The sequence below is a fragment of the Lithobates pipiens genome, unplaced genomic scaffold, assembly GCF_037356315.1.
Source record: "Lithobates pipiens isolate NorthernLeopardFrog02 unplaced genomic scaffold, aLitPip1_a1.2 Scaffold_18, whole genome shotgun sequence".
In the NCBI taxonomy this organism is placed as follows: Eukaryota; Metazoa; Chordata; class Amphibia; order Anura; family Ranidae; genus Lithobates; species Lithobates pipiens.
The window spans coordinates 273641015-273662915 of NW_027507758.1; the positions used below are offsets into that span (position 1 = coordinate 273641015).

General features: G+C 41.0%; 1 protein-coding gene across 1 annotated transcript in view; it reads right to left on the reverse strand.

The window, feature by feature from the left end:
• The window catches only part of CLVS2 (clavesin 2), a 120098-nt gene that overhangs the window by 30044 nt on the left and 68153 nt on the right, over window positions 1–21901 (reverse strand). The window contains exon 2 of the mRNA XM_077487011.1: window positions 20386–20560. Within this exon, the coding sequence (XP_077343137.1) occupies window positions 20386–20560 (175 nt within the window). The remainder of the gene's footprint in view (window positions 1–20385; window positions 20561–21901) is intronic.

Below are 21901 nucleotides of genomic sequence, written 5' to 3' on the forward strand. Positions count from 1 at the left end.
GCAGATCCTCTGACTTCTATACTTTTTGAGAGACTGAGGCCGCGTACACACGCGGGGACTGTTCGGCCAACTTTGTCCGCTGAACAGTGTTTCGGCGGACAGTCCGCCCGTGTGTGGGCTTTCAGCGGACAGTTTCAGCGAACAGTCCGCTGAACAAGGTTTTTCGGAAATTCCGAAAAACTGTCCGCTGAAACTTTGTTTCAGCGAACAGTCCCCTCGTGTGTAGGCTTGTTCGTCAAACTAAGTTCCGCGCATGCTCAGAAAGGATTTACACGCCGAAAGTTATAATGCAGTGTATAGGACGTCGTATTTTTCGTCCCGTCGTACGTGCCGTTCACGTCATCGCGCACGGTTTCAGCAAACTGTTCGTTCGTCGTGTGTGGCCATGTCCGTCCATGCTAATTTTGAGCGGACTGTTTGCTGAAACTGTTTGACGGACAAAGTTGGGCGAACAGTCCCCGCGTGTGTACGCGGCCTGATATGATAAACTGAGCTAAGGAAAGACAGCAGAAAAATCTAAAATCGTGATTTAAATAATTGTTCCTGATGAGTTATTTACCTTGCAATAAGGTAAGGAACCTATAATTTTTAGACGGATAAGTCAGCAATGGCAGGCTCTCATCCCCTAATCCTCCTCCTAAACTATTGGATGCCCCCTATCCCTGCCTGTATGCATTTTTGCTTTTGTGTTTTACATACCTTTATTCTAATGTTTTTAGACAGGTCTATGCCTCCCAGTGCTGGACTGTTCTCAGTGTTGCAACACTACATTCTGCATCATTGTATAGTGAGTGCATAGTGCCATTTTGATGCCCCCTCCCTACCCAGATGGGTGTCATTCAGCTTAAAAGACTGGCAACATCTAGTGGCAGAAATAAATTACCGCAAGGGATATCACAGGAGAGGAGGTGAGTATTTCATGTTTTTATTTTTATCTAACTGCTAAAAATACAAACGAAAAGTGTAAATGGGCTTAAAGTGTCTGCTGACTTTAGAGAATGTTTGCCTGATCTGACTTACTAAGGTTGGATCAGGGGATGTTTGTAAGTCTTTAGCTGCTACATGACCATGTCAGACATTTTTTTCCGCCTGTTCTTTCTTGGGAAAGTGACAATTAACCAGGCTAAATTTTGCCTAGTCTGTCACTATAATTCTTCAACCATTAAATGCAAATACACATGTTATCGCACATTATTTGGCTATAATAAGGTTGTAGGGTTATCTCTACTATAATTTAGCTAGGACAACACAACACAAGGACAACACAAAACACGCATTTAGACTTAAAGCATCACCTTGCTAAAAGATCTGAACAAATTAATTGGGTGGGCAACTACATAGCAAATGAGGTTTAATGTAAAAAAAAGTAAAATAATGCATTTGGGTGACAAAAATATGAATGCAATCTATACACTGGGTCAGAACCTCTGGGGGAATCTAGGATGGAAAAGGACCTGGGGGTCCTAGTAGATGATAGGCTCAACAATGCCATGCAATGCCAAGCTGCTTCTAACAAAGCAAACAGAATATTGACATGCATTAAAAAGGGGATCACCTCCAGAGATAAAATTATAATTCTCCCACTCTACAAGACTCTGGTCCGGTTGCACCTGGAGGGGCACCAGTCCTCAGGAAGGATGTACTGGAAATAGAACGGGTCTAAAGAAGGGCAACTAAGCTGATAAAGGGTCTGGAGGATACTAGTTATGAGGAAAGGTTGCGGGCACTGAAATGATTCTCTCTGGAGAAGAAACACTTGAGAGGGGATATGATTTCAATTTAAAAAAACTGTACTGGTGATCCCCACAATAGGGATAAAACTTTGAGGACGGAAGTTTAACAAGACACTTGGCCATTTATTAAAATTAGAAGAAAAGAGGTTTAACCTTAACTTACGTAGAGGGTTCTTTACTGTAAGAGTGGCAAGTCCCCTTCCACAGGGGAGAATTGATAGTTTCAAAAAAACTATTAGATAAGCACCTGAACGACCGCGATATACAATGTAATACTGACCTAACTAGGTGTGTTAGTTATTCTGGATCTTTTGCATTGGGGGTTTGGTTCTTTTAAATAAATATCGCTAAATAATACTACAGCACCACTGCTAATACTGAACACCACAAACTGTGTGACTGGCTAGAGACGTTACCCTCTCACATGCGTGCGGGAGCCACCAGTCACGGCACACACTCCATGGGTGGCCATTCCTTCAGATTGCATGCGCCAATGACATCATTGGCGCAGTATACAGTAAATATCTCCTAAACGAAGCATGTTTAGGAGATATTTACAGTACCTATAGGTAAGCCTTATTCTAGGCTTACCTATAGGTACCTATAGGTACAAATTACACAGGGAGCTTTACAACCTCTTTCATAATAATGAAGATTAGAACAAAAATAAAGTAATACTGAGATAAACTGATTACATTCCTGCCTCAGCAATTTAGCAAACATCCAAAGGGGAAATCTATTCCAGTGTCAACTGTCTAAAAAGGTATTTCCCCTAGCTTTGGAGAAATTTCCTCCCACTTCCTGTTGGCCTCAGATTCAGGTTCAAGTTAAGGAAAATCTTCCTTACAGAACACAGATAGCATAAAAGAAACCTGACATGGGCAGCACAGTGGTGTAGCGGTTAGCACTTTCACCTAGCAGCAATAGGGTCGCTGGTTCAAATCCCAACCACAAAACTATCTACCTGGAGTTTGCATGTTCTCCCTGTAACTGCGTGGGTTTCCTCCGGGTACTCCGGTTTCCTCCCACACTCCAAAGACATGCTGGTAGGTTAATTAGACCTTGTCTAAACAAAATTGGCCTTAATATGTGTATGTGTATGTCAATGTTGTATGTGTTTATAAGCATGTCAGGACCTTACGGGGTAAAAGACCACACAAAAAGCTGCAGATGGACTCTGGTGGCACGAAAGCACCCTGAAGCGATTCAGTTTGCATAGGTAGCGCTATATAAGTCACTCACTCTGACATTAGTCTTAACCATCCTGTGCTTTATATGAAACTAAAATAAAGGGTTTTGGCTTTGCCTTTACATTACAGACTTGTCTTGTCATCCTACTGTAGTAATATTCATACGGTGGCCCAACGGGCACATGCAGCCTCCAACGTTTTATGTTTCGACCTTCTAACCCTTTACAATCATAGTATCCATTCAAGCTGAAATTTGAAGAACACAGGAGAGAATGACATCTCCAGGGTCACTTTTCTTTGTATATTGCAGGGCATCATTGTGACCTATCTGTAACCATTGGTGATGCCTGGGGGTCTATAAGCATCCTAAAGAAAGTGATGATTTAATCTGCTGGTGATTAAACTTTTTGAGTTAGAAAGCATGGCATTTTGAGAGGCTTTTGAATCAGTCAAAGGATAATTGTAGACACAATTATATTCTTGTGGCAAATCCTTGCCCCCCCCCCTTTAAAAATAAATAAATAAATAATATGGAATGAAAGCTACCTTCTATTAATAGCACGCTAGCTGTGCAAGCTGTTGTTACATTTGTCATAGTACTTCTTTCTAATGAATACATACTACTTAATATGAGATCTAGTCACTCCATGTGCTTTTGGTCAGTTACTCCAAAGTCACTAAAACAATTTATTCAGTATAAGATAAGCAACTAGCAATAGTTTCAGAAGGAGAGGTCAGAAATTCTAATCACTATATTTTCTCAGTATACGTTCCCTTAAACTTCATCTGGTTGTCAACATTGGTTTTCCTTGTAATGCTGTTTCTCCTGTAATATCAGCACTTCTCAGGTTCTACGGACTACATAATATGTGCCTCATCATGATTAATGCATATGGAAATCTGTGTACACTGCAAGTGATATGGAAGAAGCCAGAGGAAATGTTGAAGCGTATCAAAGACATAGAGGCTTTATTCAGGAGGACATCTTTTCAAGAGATTGTCACTCGCCTTAATTGATGGCACATGAAGCTATTAGAAACCGACAAGAAAAAAGGTCACTAAGTCATTTTGGCGCCTCTATAGAAATCGATCTGTCTGTAAGATGACAAACTACATTTTAGCTTGCACTACATGAAGGAATATCAACAAATGAGCTGTGTGGTTTTGTAATCTAGGTTCCAAACTTCAGCATGAAAACAATCTATGATTTTATTGATTAAAAATACAGAGGAAAAAAAGCTGGCAAGCAAACATCACAAAAATGAATGTCACAGTGGCTAAGATCATGCATTGCTGCTGCATAAGAATTCTTACTAACATTTGTAATTTATGTAGTATAGCATTTCTTCAGTATAGGTCCGTTTTAGCATTAGGGAATTTAACCTATCAGATTTTTATTCTGCATACAATAAAACCCCTTTTTTAAGTATGTTATGGGAATGTGTTGAAATATATCATATCCCAAAAAAAGGAACCAAAGTAAAAGTAAGTGTTTGCATTCTAAACCTGTGGAAGAACAATAACATCTTAAAACAGAATATCCCAGTTTAAACTATGTAATGCATCAAGTTTTTTTTTACTTGTTTAAAGTGTAGACACTTCTTAAAACAAAATCTGTCTGCTTTTTTCACTTCATCACAAATCCCAAACTTAAAGGTGTAATCTTTATTTTATCATAGTTTGCAGAGTTATTACCCAAGCCCTCTTCTATAGAAGTTTATAATCACTATGTTGACGAGGGCTCCAAAAGCATGCATCTATGTCCCTGCACCCAAAAATAACCTAACAGCTTTAGTGTTCCAACACTACCTGATCTGTCAATTTAAAATCCAAGGTCTGCTGGATTCTCCAGCTCCTTCTGTCTAGGTTTATAAACTATGTCAAGAAAAAAAAAAAGGTGGCTTCATAGAAAAAAAAGACGAGTTAAACTAGCTTCTCAACAAAAAAAGCGGACTTTGTAGGCATAGTATGAGGCAGTTCATGTCAAATATTTTATTTTTTATTACAAAATATTTAAAAAAATATACAAACATGAATATTAAAATATAATAGCATCCTCTACATCTGGTATGTCTAGCAGATACTCAATCTTTAAATATGGAGATAGCAAGCCACAATATATTGAAAATGATTTAAAAATACAGCTTTAGTAGATATCATGAAGGAGAAGGGATCCCACCACTCCAGGAGCACACATGCAGGCTGTAAACTGTCTATTCAGCTGGGAAGCCACAGGTGCTGGCTATTACCACTAGCAACAGAAGAAAAACAAGCTCTGGACTGCCGCACTGTTCAGAAAAACACTTTCTTTTATTGGAAAATCACATCACAGCTCAACAAACACAGCGAACAAGGAAAAATTGCTGATGTTTCGCACTAACTGTAGTGCTTAATCATAGCTACTATTAAGCACTACAGTTAGTGCGAAACGTCAGCAATTTTTCCTTGTTTTCTGTGTTTGTTGAGCTGTGATGTGATTTTCCAATAAAAGAAAGTGTTTTTCTGAAGAGTGTGGCAGGCCAGAGCTTGTTTTTTCGTCTTTAGTAGATATCATGTCGGTATGGGTTATCAAAATGCGGCCAAGCATGGCTCCACACTTATACGTTTCGCAAGAAAGACTTGCTTCCTCAGGACTGATTGGGTGTGTGCTGATCAACTTCAGATATAGAGCAGGGAGCGGTAAACGATCATTGGGGTGAACAAAGATACCATCTCAAAGGAAGGAGAGAGTGAGTAGCAATAGCCTAGGCATTCCTCCCCAGAGAGAAGGGGTCCCCACTGCCAACTAAAACAGCAACCAGTCGAGCGTGAAGAGGTAAATAGGGTAGTAACCACCAAAATGAACCCATAAATAACAAATCATGTCTAATTATCGCAGGTGAGCTCAGGGATAACAATGGAGATGAACCAGTCACAGGTTAGAGAAGTAGTACATGATAGGATGAAATATTGTTTCCTGGATACGTGAGATCACAGAATTAACTCCCGAAAATGCCACAATAGGGTGGAGTAAGAAGGATAGATGGCACTTATGCTATGTATAGCAAAAAATATATATTGCATCCCGCCATCAATACTGGCATCACACAGGGATGAATACGCCAGAGTGGTAATCCACCATGCAACATGAAGCAAAGTGGCCTCTGAGCTGTGCATTATAAAGTGACCATGCTATGTTTTATATGCAAAAGGGGCCAGCCTGAAGTGACCTATTAGGAATTTATTTTCTGATTAAAGTTCCACTATAAGCACAATAACACTTAGGAAGCCTCACACTGTGATCCTGGGACACAACCAAAGCAGGAAAATTAACTCAAAAGTGGGACAGCCTAACAAGTCCAGGACAATTGGCAAGTATGTGACTTGTGTGTATATTTATGTTTGCTGAGAGAAAAGACATTGCATGTGCTCTCTTTGCTAACACATCTGCAACAATAGTAGTAGAAGTCATAGTGAGGGTGATTTACTAAAATGCAAGAGTGCAAAATCTAGTGCAGCTCTGAACAGAAACCAAGCAGCTTCCAGGTGTTATTGTCAAAGCTTGAGTGAACAAGCTGCAGTTAGAAACCGATTGGCTACCATGTACAGCTGCACCAGATTCAGAGTGCTCTAATTTCAGTAAATCTTCCCCACTGTTAAAGTCAAATATAAGATTAAAGTCTGCAATGATTATAATTGTTGTGACTATTAATTGATCTAAACCTATGGGCACTTAAAGTATAACTAAAGGCAACACATTATTTTTAATGTAGTGAATAGAGTGCAGAATGATTTGAACACCTGTCTGTTTTTTACTGATGTCTGTGTCCCCATTATGGAGATTCACTCTCTTTGTTTTGTCTAGGGTTGTCCCGATACCACTATTTTAAGACTGAGTACAAGTACCGATACTTTTTTTCAAGTGCTCGCCGATACCGAATATCAATACTTTTTTTTAATGTTATGTAACAGTTTTCAAAGCACAATACAGATTAGGTGGCGCTGATATTCAGCACTGATGAACACTGATAGGATTAGGTGGCACTGATATGCAGCACTGATAGATGGCGGGCACTGATGGTGGGCACTGACAGATGGCACTGATGGCTGGCACTGATGGTGGGCACTGACAGATGGCACTGATGTCTGGCCCTGACAGATGGCAGTGACTGCAGGCATTGACAGATGGCACTGATGGCTGGCACTGACAGGTGGCATTAATAGGTGGCTGGCACTGATAGATGGCATTGACAGGTGGCTGGCACTGACAGGTGGCACTTATGGGCATTGGGCACTGATAGGTGGCATTTATGGGCACTGATGGGCAGGCACTGTCATGCCATGAGGAAAGGCTGCTGCGACGCCCATCTTAGTCTCCTTGCACTTGGCCGCATTAAAAGCAGCAGCGGCCATCTTGTTACACCCAGCCCGAACTATATAGGCTGGGTATAATAAGATGTCTGCTGCTGGCTTACTGCAGCCGAGTGCAGGGTGTACCAAGATGGGCGTGGGATGTCCACACGCTGACGTCAATACAGACTGCCACTTCCGTTCCGCACGCTGACTTCCGGTTGTGCCGAGACGCTTAATCCTCTGTCCCAGGTATCGAATCAGGCATAGGGAACATTTGTGCGAGTACAAATACTCGCGCAAATGCTCAGTATTGGCCCCAATACAGATACCAATATTGGTATCAGGACAACCCTAGTTTTGTCCTATTTACTGTTATCACTGAGAGTGCAAGTGAAAGAAAATCCCACACTTTGGATTGTCACCAGAGCAGGAATGGGGGCAAATCTTCCAATGGGTACATTAGCTCTGGTGACACTGGTGACAACAAGGGTTTCCTTCACTTTGGAGAGATTTCATCTCACTTCCTGCTTTGGCTATGGGACAGGAAGTAAAGGTAAATCTTTCCAATGGGGCAGATAGCAAAAAAAAAAAATGAAGCATGAAAAAAAAATGCCTTTAGATCTACTTTATTAATAACACCCTTCACCTCACCTTGGTATGCTTCTAGAGTGCCTCAAGGTCCTTACATCCTGAAACATCCTGTGCTACCCTATTGACTAGATGATCCAATACTGAAGTACAGTGGGTGGGATCCGAAATCAAAAATATTTGTATACTATACTACTATTAGTACTATAGTAGTGTAATATTAGTGAAATGTATTTACTGGTTAGGGTTACAAGGAGTTTTCAGTTCATCGAAGTTTAGAAAAAGTATCTGTATACCAAAATATTAAGCACTGCTTGTGTAATATAATTTAGCATCTGAAATATGAATAACATTTTACTGGGTGGCTACAGAGTTTGGTAGAGAAAATATTTGTATGCTATTTTGATATTACTACAAAATTATACAGAAACAAATTAATGACTAAATAGAGCAATCAATTGCACTTGGATGTATCAAATGAATGCATACAAGCTGCTGGTGTGAAGAAACAAAGAATTTTGTAAAAATTTAGGCAATGACATTCTGTGGCACAGATATTGATATATCGGGTAATAAGCGAATGTCTTATTTCCTGACAGTAAATTTAAGGGAAGTTAAAGGATAGTGGTATAAACATAGAATGTAAAAATGACTATGATATATGAGTAAAATCTGATTTTGACGTTCTTACATGGATGATATATTTCTTATCTACCTTGTCGCTGTCTATATAGAGGGTTTTACCTGACATACAGTATAAAATGCTAAACTTTCTAGCTGCAGGCTGGATGGCCTTTTTAATAGGCTACAAGCTACTAATGATAATTTTCTTTTACTTAAAATAGATCCTTCCTAACAACTAACAGGGGTGTGGAATCCGATAAGATAAGGAAGACCGCAGGCTTGATAGCCAAGTTTTTCTTATCTAACTTGTCACTGTTCATACTGGAATTTTTTCCTGACATACAAAATAAATATGCTAAACTTTCTAGCTGTACTAGCTGTAGGCTTTATGGTCTTTTCAATTAGTTAAAATCTACCAAAGATAATATATATATATATATATATATATATATATATATATATATATATATATATATATATATATACAGCTTGAAGTTTTCACAGTGAGAAACATGAAAAACACCACAATAAGGAAAGCCATTTAACATGTTTTATTATACATGCATAGATAGTGGTCGTTACCCATAACTAAATACAGGTGTAAGGCCGCGTACACACGGGCGGACTGTTCGCCCAACTTTGTCCGTCAAACAGTTTCGGCAAACAGTCCGCTCAAAATTAGCATGGACGGACATGGCCACACACGACGAACGAACAGTTTGCTGAAACCGTGCGCGATGACGTGAACGGCACGTACGACGGGACGAAAAATACGACGTCCTATACACTGCATTATAACTTTCGGCGTGAAAATCCTTTCTGAGCATGCGCGCAACTTTGTTTGACGAACAAGCCTACACACGAGCGGACTGTTCGCTGAAACAAGGTTTCAGCGGACAGTTTTACGGAATTTCCGAAAAACCTTGTTCGTCAAACTGTCCGCTGAAACTGTCCGCTGAAAGCCCACACACGAGCGGACTGTCCGCCCAAACACTGTTCAGCGGACAAAGTTGGGCGAACAGTCCGCCCGTGTGTACGCAGCCTAACAGTAGAAAAAAATAAATGGCACTTTATAAGATTAAAAAAGGAGGGAAGGGGAGAAAGGCAAGAAAAATACATTTAGAGTACAAGGCTATACAGTATATTGTAATAAGTGTTAACGCCATCTCTATAGTATTGTTAGAAATTGCCTCTAGCCCTGATACCCATGAAATTAACATACTGAATTTAACAGATATGAAATGGAAATTGTAGAAAATAAGGCAGAGGGGTGCATTAGCATGTAGAAAACAAAGCAACCCTTTAAAATGGAGCAATTATGTTCAATAGATGCAAGCTATGCAGCTGTTATGTATCATCCAGTCACTCTATTTTGTTTCCAGAAGGTTCCCCACTTGACAATTTTTGGTGGACATAAGTTCAAATTTCATAATAGGAGATGTTCTTAAGGAGCTGGCCTCTTGAGAATATCTCCAATGATAAAAAACAGAGCAGAGCAACACAGGGTAGAGCCTGTGTTGACGTCATCACGCTGGTGGATGGAAGTGGCTTGTTTGCTGTCCCTTGTACATTTTGATTAATGTGAGTACCTTTCTCTTATATGAATAAACAACACAGCAGTTTTACACTATGAAGCCTTTGTCACTTTTTTCTTACCAGAATAATGATGCTTGCTAAGCAGAGGTGCTAATTTTAGCTGATTCAATTTAGAATAGTGGTTTGGGGTATGAAAATGATTTCCTTATGCCACTGTGTCTAACTGTAAATTAGGAACTAATTAAGAACTGTATAGCACAAACACAGCCTAATCTGCAGTTGTTCATTTCCAATTGCATTTAGCTGTTTTGATCTGGCTTCACACCTATGTGTTGCAGTTACTATAATGTATGACAATGTATGTACCGCAGTGCTGTGCACTGTGGTTACATTCATTTTGAATGGTACCACAATGCATTTACTATCACACAGCCAGTATATCTGTGGTGCAGTGTAGCACATTGCATTGCATCAGCGAAAAACAGTTCAAGTCTGAGTTTGGGTCCATTGTGATGCATTGTCAGCATTGCAAGTGGAAGTTCACCCTAATACTAAAATCTCTAAATCTACTGGCATTCACAATCCAAGACTAACCTATTAGCCCTGTAAAGAAGAAATCGCTATACATACCTTTTCTCAAGCCAATCTGGTTCAGTCTCTCTCTGTAGAAGAGACAGCCAACAATGGCTGGGAAATGAACGGGAAGTGACTACACCCATAGAGTTGCTGCCTCTTCTGCATTCACCTCCAAGGAGAAGCCCCCATTGACAGCTTAGCATGGGACAGGACCGACCCAATCGACTTCACAAAAGGTATTTTTAGCAATTTCTTCTTTACAGGGCTAGATAGGTTAGACTTATATTGTGGATGCAAGTAGCTTTAGAGATGTTAGTATCAGGGTGAACTTCTATTTAAATTCAATGCATCAGGCCACAGGTGTAAAGGGACATCAGGCCCTCATCCAGGCAAAGTATGGAATACACAACTCCATGAAGCAGTGTTTAGAGCGAAACCTAACTAAAGGTGACCATATATGGATTGATCAAAGTTCAGACAGTTCAGCAGGTACCAGCTGAATTTTGCTCCATGTGGGGCCACTGCAGTAAAATGTCCGTTCAACTGCCCTGTCTCATAAAAGCCACTCAATCAGTGGCTGCAGCCAATGGCAGCAGGGCTGATTTTTTTGTATTCTGACAGTGGGGGAGTCTCCCAACTGTCAGAATACAATAGAGCAGCAGAGAGGATTCCCCTATCTGCCTAAATGTGAATAGGGAAATCGGTTCAGCTTTTTAGTTTAGCCCACTGGCTGAACAAAAAAACTGAACTATGTGCAGCCAGCTTAAGTTAGTCATCATAACACTAGTCAAGCCAATAGTTACTAAAAAGCCCCCTTTTTGAAGAAAAGTACATTAGGACTTCTGAAAATGGGAGCAATACATGTAAAGTGATTGTATAGTCTCATATAAAAAAAAACATGTTATACTTACCTCCTCTGTGCAGTTGGTTTTGCACAGAGCAGCCCTGGTCCTCATCTTGCCGGGTCCCTCTTAGCTGCTCTTGGCCCTTCCCTCCTAACTTTTTTGGAAAATTAAGAAATGATTTTAAAAAAAATGTATTTTCCTCACAAAGTTGTCATTTTAACAAGTTATTTTTCACATACAATATAGGCATACTTTCAATTACATCTCAAAACACATTATGCTACACCTCCCGAGAATGAGTATACCATGTGTGACACTTTCTCACAGCCTAGATGCATAGAGGGGCCCAAAATCCAAGGAGCACCTTTAAACTTTCAAGTAGCATACATTATGTACCTAATTTCCTGACTATTCATCATATTTCTTGAGTTCCTGAAGTGCCAAGATGGGAAACACCGACAAAATTACCACATTTTGGAAAGAAACACATCAATGTATTTTCTAAAAGATTTAAAATTTTGTTTTTTGGAACACAAAATGTACACAAATGTATTTTTTTTACACAAAGTTGTAATTAATAAGAAATACATTTCTAACAGAGATAGTCCATGCAGAACATATTTCAGAGGGTAGTATTGGGGGCATTAGTGATAGGTTAACCAGATCACATAAACCCAGGGTAAGTATAATAGCAAGTCCTAGTTGCAATCTCGAAACACCCAATAAGAGGATAATATGCGACCAGTCAAAAACATTACATGGCATGTTCACCAATGCCAGGAGCCTGGCGGACAAGATGGCTGAACTAGAGATACTATTGTACGAGGAGGATTTGGATTTTTTGGGAATTTCAGAGACCTGTTTCAACAGCTCTCATGATTGGCTGGCATACATTCACGGGTATACCCTTTATTGCAAGGATAGAGAGAGTAAAAAAGGGGGAGGGGTATGCCTATAAATCAAGAATGTGAGAGATGACATCACTAAGGAAGCTAGGGAGGAGGTGGAATCCTTATTATTAGAGCTCCAAAGGGATGAAGCTAAGGGAAAAATAATACTGGGAGCATGCTATAGGCCCCCTAACCTGAGGTGGTAGATGCACCAACTAGAAATAAAGCGTTACTGGATCTACTGATTACCAACAATACAGACCTGATCACGGATGTGGAAATTCTAGGGAATAGCGACCACAGGTCAATTGGCTTCTGTATAAATCACACGAATAGGAAAAATAAGGGGAATACAAAGACACTGAATTTCAAAAGAGCCAACTTCCCTAAACTACAAACTTTACTAGAAGGCATAAATTGGGATAAAATCTTAGGAACAAAGAATGTGGAGGAGAGATGGGTTTGCTTTAAGAGCATATTAAGAGCATATTAAATAAGGGCATTAGCCAATGCATCCCATTGGGTAATGAATTTAAAAGAGCAAACAAAAGTCCTGGATGGCTTAACTCCAATGTAAACATGCATATAAAAGCAAAGGAGAAGGCCTTCAAAAAATACAAGGTTGAGGGATCATCATCAGCATTCAGACTTTATAAAGAATGCAACAATAAATGTAAGGGTGCAATATGGACGGATAATTACATGCCCCTGTTAAATAGGGGCTGAAAATTGAGCTGTGGCACTGGTGCTGGTGCCACGACACAGCAAACTCTCCCAGATACTCTAGTTGGAGTGCAGGAATGTTTGAAGAACTCCACTGCCGCCATTTTTATATTGAAAGCACTTGAAAACTACTTTTAAATGTAAGTTTGTTACCATTTTAATAAATTTATATTACATACAGAATTACGCTATATGGCCTTATTCTTCCATCCTATATGTTCATCGGTTGGAGTTTGGCTTTTCATGTAACCGGAGAGAACCTGATAATATCTATTCGTATTTGGAAGAAATCTTTCCTTTAAGTTTGGAAATCCAGTACCTGGGAGTTCCACTTACCTGTTGTTATCATAAAAGTGTGCATGACCCTTGGAATATACTTTTTTTGGGTCAAAATCATCTGGTAAGCCCACATTTATAGAGGTGGTGGTATCGACACATGGGTGGCTACATGTTGCATCTCTATGATTAGATGGTCCGTTTGATATTAATATCCAACTGCACAAGTGGGACTTGATTTTCTTCCTTTTTTGGAAAGGACCTTTCACATTTCATATTCTTTTTACACCTATTATTTCTGTTTATTTCTGTATATACTTGGACACATATAAGTATACTGTATATATTTGGTATGACATTTATGGTATGCTAATCAATGCAATATATGGTATATGAATCATTGTAGTTCTATGCAATTTTGCACTTATGTGTGATATTTGTCTATAGATGTGCTCACACTATTTACTTTTTTTTTTTTCACACTATTTACTTTTTTAGCGCTACACTTTGTGCAACTCTTTTACTGTTTGAACAATATATCTATTTTGTTGTGTTAGCTGCTCTCTGATATTTTGACAGCGCAGTGTTTTTATGGTTTTATTTTTGTACACATACTGACTGGAATGGTACCAGCTGATTGGAGAAAAGCCAATGTAGCTCCAATATTTAAAAAGGGCCCGAAATACATCCCTGGAAATTATAGACTAGTTAGCCTAACATTAATAGTATGTAAACTCTTGGAGGGGATGATAGGAGACCATATACAAGATTTTAGTAATGAGAACGGTATCATTAGCAGTAATCAGCATGGATTCATGAAGAATCGTTCATGACTAACCTTCTATGAGGAGGTGAGTTGCCAGCTAGATAAAGGAAGGCCCGGAGACGTGGTGTATCTGGATTTTGCAAAAGCATTTGACACAGTTCCCCAAAAACGTTTACTGTACAAAATAAGGTCCGTTGGCATGGACCATAGGGTGAGTACAGGGTGAGTACATGGATTGAAAACTGACTACAAGGGTGAGTTCAGAGGGTGGTGATAAATGGGGAGTACTTGGAATGGTCAGGGGTGGGTAATGGGGTCCCCCAGGGTTCTGTGCTAGGACCAATCCTATTTAATTTGTTCATAAATGACCTGGAGGATGAGGTAAACAGTTTGAACTCTGTATTTACAGATGATACTAAGCTAAGCTAAGCAGGGCAATAACTTCTCAGCAGAATGTGGAAACCTTGCAAAAAGATCTGAGCAAATTAATGGGGTAGGCAACTACATGGCAAATGAGGCTCAATGTAGAAAAATGTAAAATAATGCCTTTGGGTGGCAAAAATAGGAATGCAATCTATATACTGGGGGGAGAACCTCTGAAGGAATCTAGGATGGAAAAGGACCTGGGGGCCCTAGTAGATGAAAGCTCAGCAATGGCATGCAATGCCAAGCTGCTGCTAGCAAAGCAAACAGAATATTGGCATGCATTAAAAAGGTAGTGCATTAACTACAGAGATAAAACAATAATTCTCCTGCTCTACAAGACCCTGGTCCAGCCGCACCTGGAATATGTTGTCCAGTTCTGGGCACCAGTCCTCAGGAAGGATGTACTGGAAATGGAGTGAGTACAAAGAAGGGCAACAAAGCTGATAAAGGGTCTGGAGGATATTCGTTATGAGGAAAGGTAGCGAGCACTGAACTTATTCTGTCTGGAGAAGAGACGCTTGAGAGGGGATATGATTTCAATATACAAATACCATACTGGTGACTAGGGATGAGCCGAACACCCAATACCCCCCCCCCCCCCCGTTTCGGTTCGCAACCAGAACCTGCAAACGGACCGAAAATTCGTACGAACTTTAGAACCCCATTGAAGTCTATAGGACTCGAACGTTCGAAATCAAAAGTGCTAATTTTAAAGGCTAATATGCAAGATATCGTCCTAAAAAGAGTTTGGGGGCCCGGCTTCTGCCCCAGGGGACATGGATCAATGCAAATCTTTTTTTTTAAAACTGCTGTTTTTTCGGGAGCACTGATTTTAATGACGATTAAAGTGAAAAAAAAAAAAGTGAAATATTAGTTTAAAAATCGTGCCTGGGGGTTGTCTATAGTATGCCTGTGAAGTGGCACGTGTTTCCCCTGTTTAGAACAGTCCCTGCACAAAATGACATTTAATGGAAAAAAAATCATTGAAAACTGCTTACGGTTTTAATGTAATGTCTGGTTCCGGCAATATGGATGAAAATCATTGAGAAAAATGGCATGGATAGCCCCCCTGCCCACTACCAGTCCCTTTGGGTCTTGTACGGATATTAAGGGGAACCCCATACCCAAATAAAAAAAAAGGAAAGGTGTGGGGCACCCAGGCCCTATATACTCAGAACAGCAGTATACAGGCGGTGCAAACAAGACAGTGACTGTGCAGGTTTGTTGTGTTAAGTAGAATCTGTTTGAAATTTTGAAGTGGTACATTTTTAAAGTGTAGCTCCAGTCAAAAAATCTATTTTTAAGCTTTTTGGAAAACATAGGGAAGGGTTATCACCCCAATATAATTTTTTTGACCGTCAGTCTTTTTTCATCTCACTTCCTGTTTGTAAGTTGGATGTTTGAAAGTAGGGGCCTGCCCTATATGCTCTGCAGACATTTGGCCCTAAGGTGTTGGTGTTGCCACAAGTTAACACTGTAATCCCTCAAAGTGACTCTGGAGTGCCCTGCTGTGAACTATTATATCAAGAATTGTATTACATGCCATTGTTGAACAGTGGTAGAAAAATTGGGCCTTTGGTGGTTGTGGTGGTGCTGGTGCCACAACACTGTAAGTCCTCACAATTACTCTCGGTGGACGCTGGAACGGGCCCTGCTGTGAAATATTATATCAAGAATTATAATTACATGCACCTGTTAAACAGGAGCTGAAAAATTGGGCCTTAGGCACTGGTGCCACAACACTGCAACCCCTCACAGATACTCTATTTGGAGCGCAGGAATGAGCCCTGCTGCAAAGTATTGCATCAAAAATTGTAATTACACGCTCCTGTTAAACAGGGGCTGAAAAATTGGGCCTTAGGCACTGGTGTTGGTGCCACCACACTGTAAACTCTCCCAGATACTCTAGTTGGAGTGCAGGAATGAGCCCTGTTGCAAAGCATTGCATCAAAAATTGTAATTAAATGCCCCTGTTAAATGGGGGCTGAAAAATAGGGCCTTAGCCACTGGTGGCGGCCCCCAGAACCAAAAATGTTCTTCCAAGCTATCAGCAGGATCATTGAGGAGGAAGAGGATAGTCAGTCAACATAACAGGATAGTCACTCAGCATCAGCATAGGCAGTCTTGAACGGATGTGACATTTCAAAAATAATTAATAGGGTACATCAGCTTCAGGTGCTTGGTAGCTGGTGGTGATCCAAGACTGATTCATCTTTATGAAGGTCAGTCGATCAACCGAGTCAGTGGACAGGTGCACCCTGTGATCAGTTACAAAGCCTCCAGCAGCACTGAATGTGCGTTCCGAAAGAACGCTGGATGCAGGACAGGCCAGTAGCTCAATTGCATACTGTGCAAGCTCTGGCCAGTGATCCATCCTCAAGACCCAGTAAGCCAGAGGATTTTTGGTGGGAAAGGTGTCCAAGTCTGACCTTGCCCCTAGGTATTCCTGCACCATGTAAATCAGACGCTGGAAATGGTTGCTGGAACCGATCATACCTTGGGGCTGCGGACTAAAAAATTGTCTGAACGCATCGGTCAGACGGCCACCTTCTCCACCGCTCCTTCTGTGACTGACCGAAGTCTCAGCAACACGTTTTCCAGGACCAGGAGTTTGTAACCCCCCTTCAAGTCTCTGGGAACGCATTGCACAGACCTTTCTGCAAGGCCTCCCGGAGATGTCTTATCCTCTGCTCCCTTTGCGATGGCAAGATAAGGTCCGCAACCTTACCCTTGTACCGTGGATCAAGGAGAGTTGCCAGCCAGTAATGGTCCCTCTCCTTGATCCGAAGAATACGAGGAACATTCCGCAGGCTTTGCAGGATCAGGGAGGCCATGCAGCGTAGGTTAGCTGAGACATTCGGTCCGGAGTCCTCTGGGTCACGAAGGACGACATGATTCGCAGCCACCTCCTCCCAGCCACATACAAGTCCACGGGTTTCTTGGGACTGTAAATTATCCCTAAAAGACTGCTGCTGCTGCTACTGCTGATGCTGAGTGCCAGGCTCCACCTCCATGCTGACACAATCCTCCTCCTCCTCTTCCTGTGTGATGGGTGGGACAGCAGGAACACTGTCTGGATAAAGGGGGCCTTGAGAGGCAAGGAAGTCCTCCTCTTCCTATCTCTGTTCTGTCACAAGTGCCCTGTCCATTATTCCACGCAGCGTATGTTCCAACAGGTGGACAAGAGGTTCAATGCCACTGGTGCATGCACTGTCACTGCTCACCATCCTTGCGGCCTCCTCAAATGGTGACAGGACAGTGTATGCATCCCTGATCATGCCCCACTGGCGTGGTGAAAAAAAAACAAGCTCCCCTGACCTTGTCCTGGTGCCATAATCGCACAGGTACTCATTGATGGCCCTCTGCTGCATGTGTAGCTGCTGTAGCATGGCCAACGTTGAGTTCCACCTGGTGGGCATGTCACATATAAGGCAGTTCTTGGGCAGGTTCAACTCCTTTTGGAGCCGAGCACTGGCATTATATGATTGTCGGAAATGCACACAGACTTTTCTGGCCTGCCGGGGTCACCCGTACGTGACTGGGGAAGCCCAGCTTTCCCCTTGTGTCAGAGGGGGTGGGGTCAGGTGACGGGTGACCCTGTCCTCCTCAGATAAGAAGTGTCAGGCTGCCGGGATTCCCGCAGTGTCTCCAGTGGAGACAGAGGATGGATGTGCTGCACTGGAGGAAGAGATCACCCATCGCTGGATCAGATCAGCCAGCTGGACCCCGGAGAGATGATCACCCATTTCTGGATAGCAAGAGTGGATTACCACCACTGGAATCTTTAAAAAAAATATATATTTTTAATAAAGGACTTTTGCAATGGTGTGTGTTTTTTTTAAAACTATTTTTTACACTTTCTTTGTGAAATGGTAGGGGTACTTTTGTACCCCCTTACCATTTCAAACAGGGGGGGCTGGGATCTGGGGGTCCCCTTGTTAAAGGGGGCTTCCAGATTCTGATAAACCCCCCACCCGCAGACCCCCACAACCACCGGCCAGGGTTGTGGGGATGAGGCCCTTGTCCTCATCAACATGTGGACAAGGTGTTTTGGGGGGGACCCCAAAGCATCCTCCCAATGTTGAGGGCATGTGGCCTGGTACGGTTCAGGAGGGGGGCTGCTCTCTCGTCCTCCCTCTTTTCCTGCGGCCTGCCAGGTTGCGTGCTCAGATAAAGAGTCTGGTATGGATTTTTAGGGGGAACTCCACGCCATTTTTTTTTTTAATTTGGCATGGAGTTCCCCTTAAAATCCATACCAGACCTGAAGGCTCTGGTATGGATACTTGGGGGGAACCCCACATAATTTTTTTTTAAATTTGACGCAGGGTTCCCCTTAATATCCATACCAGACCTGAAGGGCCTGGTAATTGAATTTGGGGGAACCCCACGCTTTTTAGCAGTATGTACAGAAGGAATCAGCTGTAGCAGCCAGGTCAGTGTTGAACCTACAGTCTGTTAATAGTATTATTAGAGTTTAATGTATTTTTTAACAAAATAAAACACATCAAATTGTGCATTTTTTTCATGGAAATCAACTGGAATTAATTTTCCTTCGTCTTCAATAAATATGTTAAGAAATCTGTGCTGCGTACACAGTGCATCTCCAGGTCTTACTAATGTTTCCTGCTGCTACAATGCCCTCCCTCTGCTGAGTTCAGGGGGTTGATATGCTAAAGGTTAATAGGCTATTCATGTTGCAAGGGAATTTTTATTTAGCTTAGTGAATGAAGTGAATCTCTGATAGCTTCCATCATTCAATCCTGCACAATCAAAATGTGTTTTGCTTTTGTTTTAATCCATGCTTGGGTATTTATTGCAAAGTGAATTTTCATCACATTCACTAAGCTAAGTTATATTTCCCTTACAATGTGAACATTCCGTTGAAAAAAGAGCAGCCTTTTTTTCCTGTAGTAAATCAACCCAATGCCTTTTTGAATACACGATTGCATCTTGTCCACACAAGAAGTTGCAGACTAGCAGCTTCTAGATCAAAGACTGTTAAGTATTTAATCTGCCAAGGACACATTCTTCATCACTGCATCATCCAGTTTTGCTCTCACTAGATGTATAAATCATGCATGTTTTAGCCCCCAAGAGTACACAATATATTTATATTTGTCAAAAATAAACCTAATTTGTTGTGTAATTGCCCAATTCAGATCTCTTTCAAAGTCAGAAACATCTTGCAAGAACTGTATTACAATATATGTATCTTCAAGCATAGAAATGGTATGTATGTATTTATATGGCCACAACTTTTTTTGTGTTTTTAGAGTAGGAAAGGGATAAAAATGATGTTAACTGTTTCTGTGTGTCATTGGAGAGATTCCACTAGCTTTCTGTCCTGCAAATGCAACAGGTAGTGGGAGGAAATCTCTCCAAAGTGAAAAGGTTTTGGCTATTCATACACCTTAATCCCAAACTTCTGTGTCCATCCAAACCCCATTGGTTTGGATGGGCATACATACTTTTTCCTAAGCATATCTTTTGGCATTATGTGTACCAAGTGTAACATTGTTTGTCACAACATGTAGTATATAACAATTTTTAAAATTAAACTTCATATTTTTACGATATTTTTACGCTTTTTACTTCTCTATACTTCCTGTGTGGTCACCAATTGAGAAAATATATCTATACGAGCATTAGGGAGATTAGGATCCCTGTTAAATCTATTGACCTCTGTGTCCCTCTTTAGCTGTATAGACTTCAGAACATCAAATAATGGGCAATTTATCCCAATTGACTACACACACATAGCAATAAAACTCTCAGGGTTGAACCCCCTTTTTTCCAAAAAACAGGGTTTTGTCTGGAGTGACATCTTATATAATTTACTGTAGACGGTGAGCAATTATGTCACAAAAAAAGCTCTCTCACCTGAAGACCTTCTATTGCTAGTCTCAGCATGCTTGGCGTCAACTTTGATGCTTGTTTGAAGGTAAAGTTGCTCCAGTCTATTATTAAAACAAATCCATTGACTTGAAGTTCTGGGTCTTCTATCATAGCTTCTAGAGATAGCAGTATCGCACGCAGAATATCCACAAGTGTGTATCTAAGAAGAACAAAAAATATTTTGTCCAGTCAGCTTATGCATAAAACAATCTTTAATATAAAAAAATCCATTCAAAATACAAGTTTAGCTTCATGAATTAAGAATAGTACTGAGGAGGGAAGAATAAGAAAATGTTGTAGAAAGGAGAAACACACTCATATAAATTTTTGTACGCAAAAGTTGGAAGAAGTACACTGTTAAATGGACAAAAACAGGAAAATATCAAACTCACTTACATTATGGTGAACTTGGGCTTTGTAAGAATCAATGAGGTACCTGTGCCCTCACAATTCATTGAGGAAAATGTAAATTAACTATGTGGCTGTGTGGGCAGGACCCCACACTGCCATGCTGTTTTCAAAAAATGACAGCAGGTTTGGGGAGAAAGTCCCTTACCCACTGTTCCAGATAACAGAGTACTGGTGGTGGGAGGTAAGTATATAGGAGTATATTATGTTATACCCAAATATGAGTGTAATGTGTAACTTGCTCCTAATGGTGAAAATGTAATGGCCAATAAAATCCAGGTTAAGAGTTACTAAATTGCCAATAAGTGGCTTTTGTTTGCATTTGGTTTCCTATGATTCAATGAGTGTCCTTACAACAGGGTGGTAACAGAAAAAAATTCTCTGGTGACTGGGTCATTTACAACTATTGCTGAGTGTAGATGAGCACTGAAATTAGTATTTCATATGACTGTGTGATGTCATGTCAGTTACTGGACAAGTTGGAGCAGTGTTAAAAATTTATTAATATGAGGTGGAGGGAGAAGCTACAGGTAGAAGAGGGTTTCCTAATCCAAGCACTGAAAGAGCCAGATCAATTGTGCATGGGCATGAGCTGGAAGGGGCAGCACTGTTGTTCCCGGGACACAGCAACAAGAACAGGACAACGAGTCCTTTTATCCTTTGGGCAAGCATCTCTTTTGACCGAGACAGCAGTAAATATATGGAAGATGTAACCCAGGCGAAGGAGAGAACTTTCTTGGGAGGATGCAGAAGGTCCTAATATCTCAAGATCTGGAGGAAGTGCATGCAGCCATGCTTATGAACTTTGTGGCCTGTCATCATGCCGCTATGTGAAAAAAAATATTCTTCTCCAAAGAAAACAAAAAGCCTCCCTTGCAGTGGGGCTGCCCCCACACTGTTTATGTTAAATGCTTATTTAATTCTGGGGTATCAAAAAAAAAATCTTTTACTTACCTGATTCCCGCTGTCCTTGCAGCTGGCGCTCCTACATTCTGTCTTATGGACTGTCCCATAGCTTACTCACATCCAGTGTAGGTCTATGAGCCCTGAATCGTATGAGACGATTCCAGCGGACCTGTAACTGGTGGAGCAG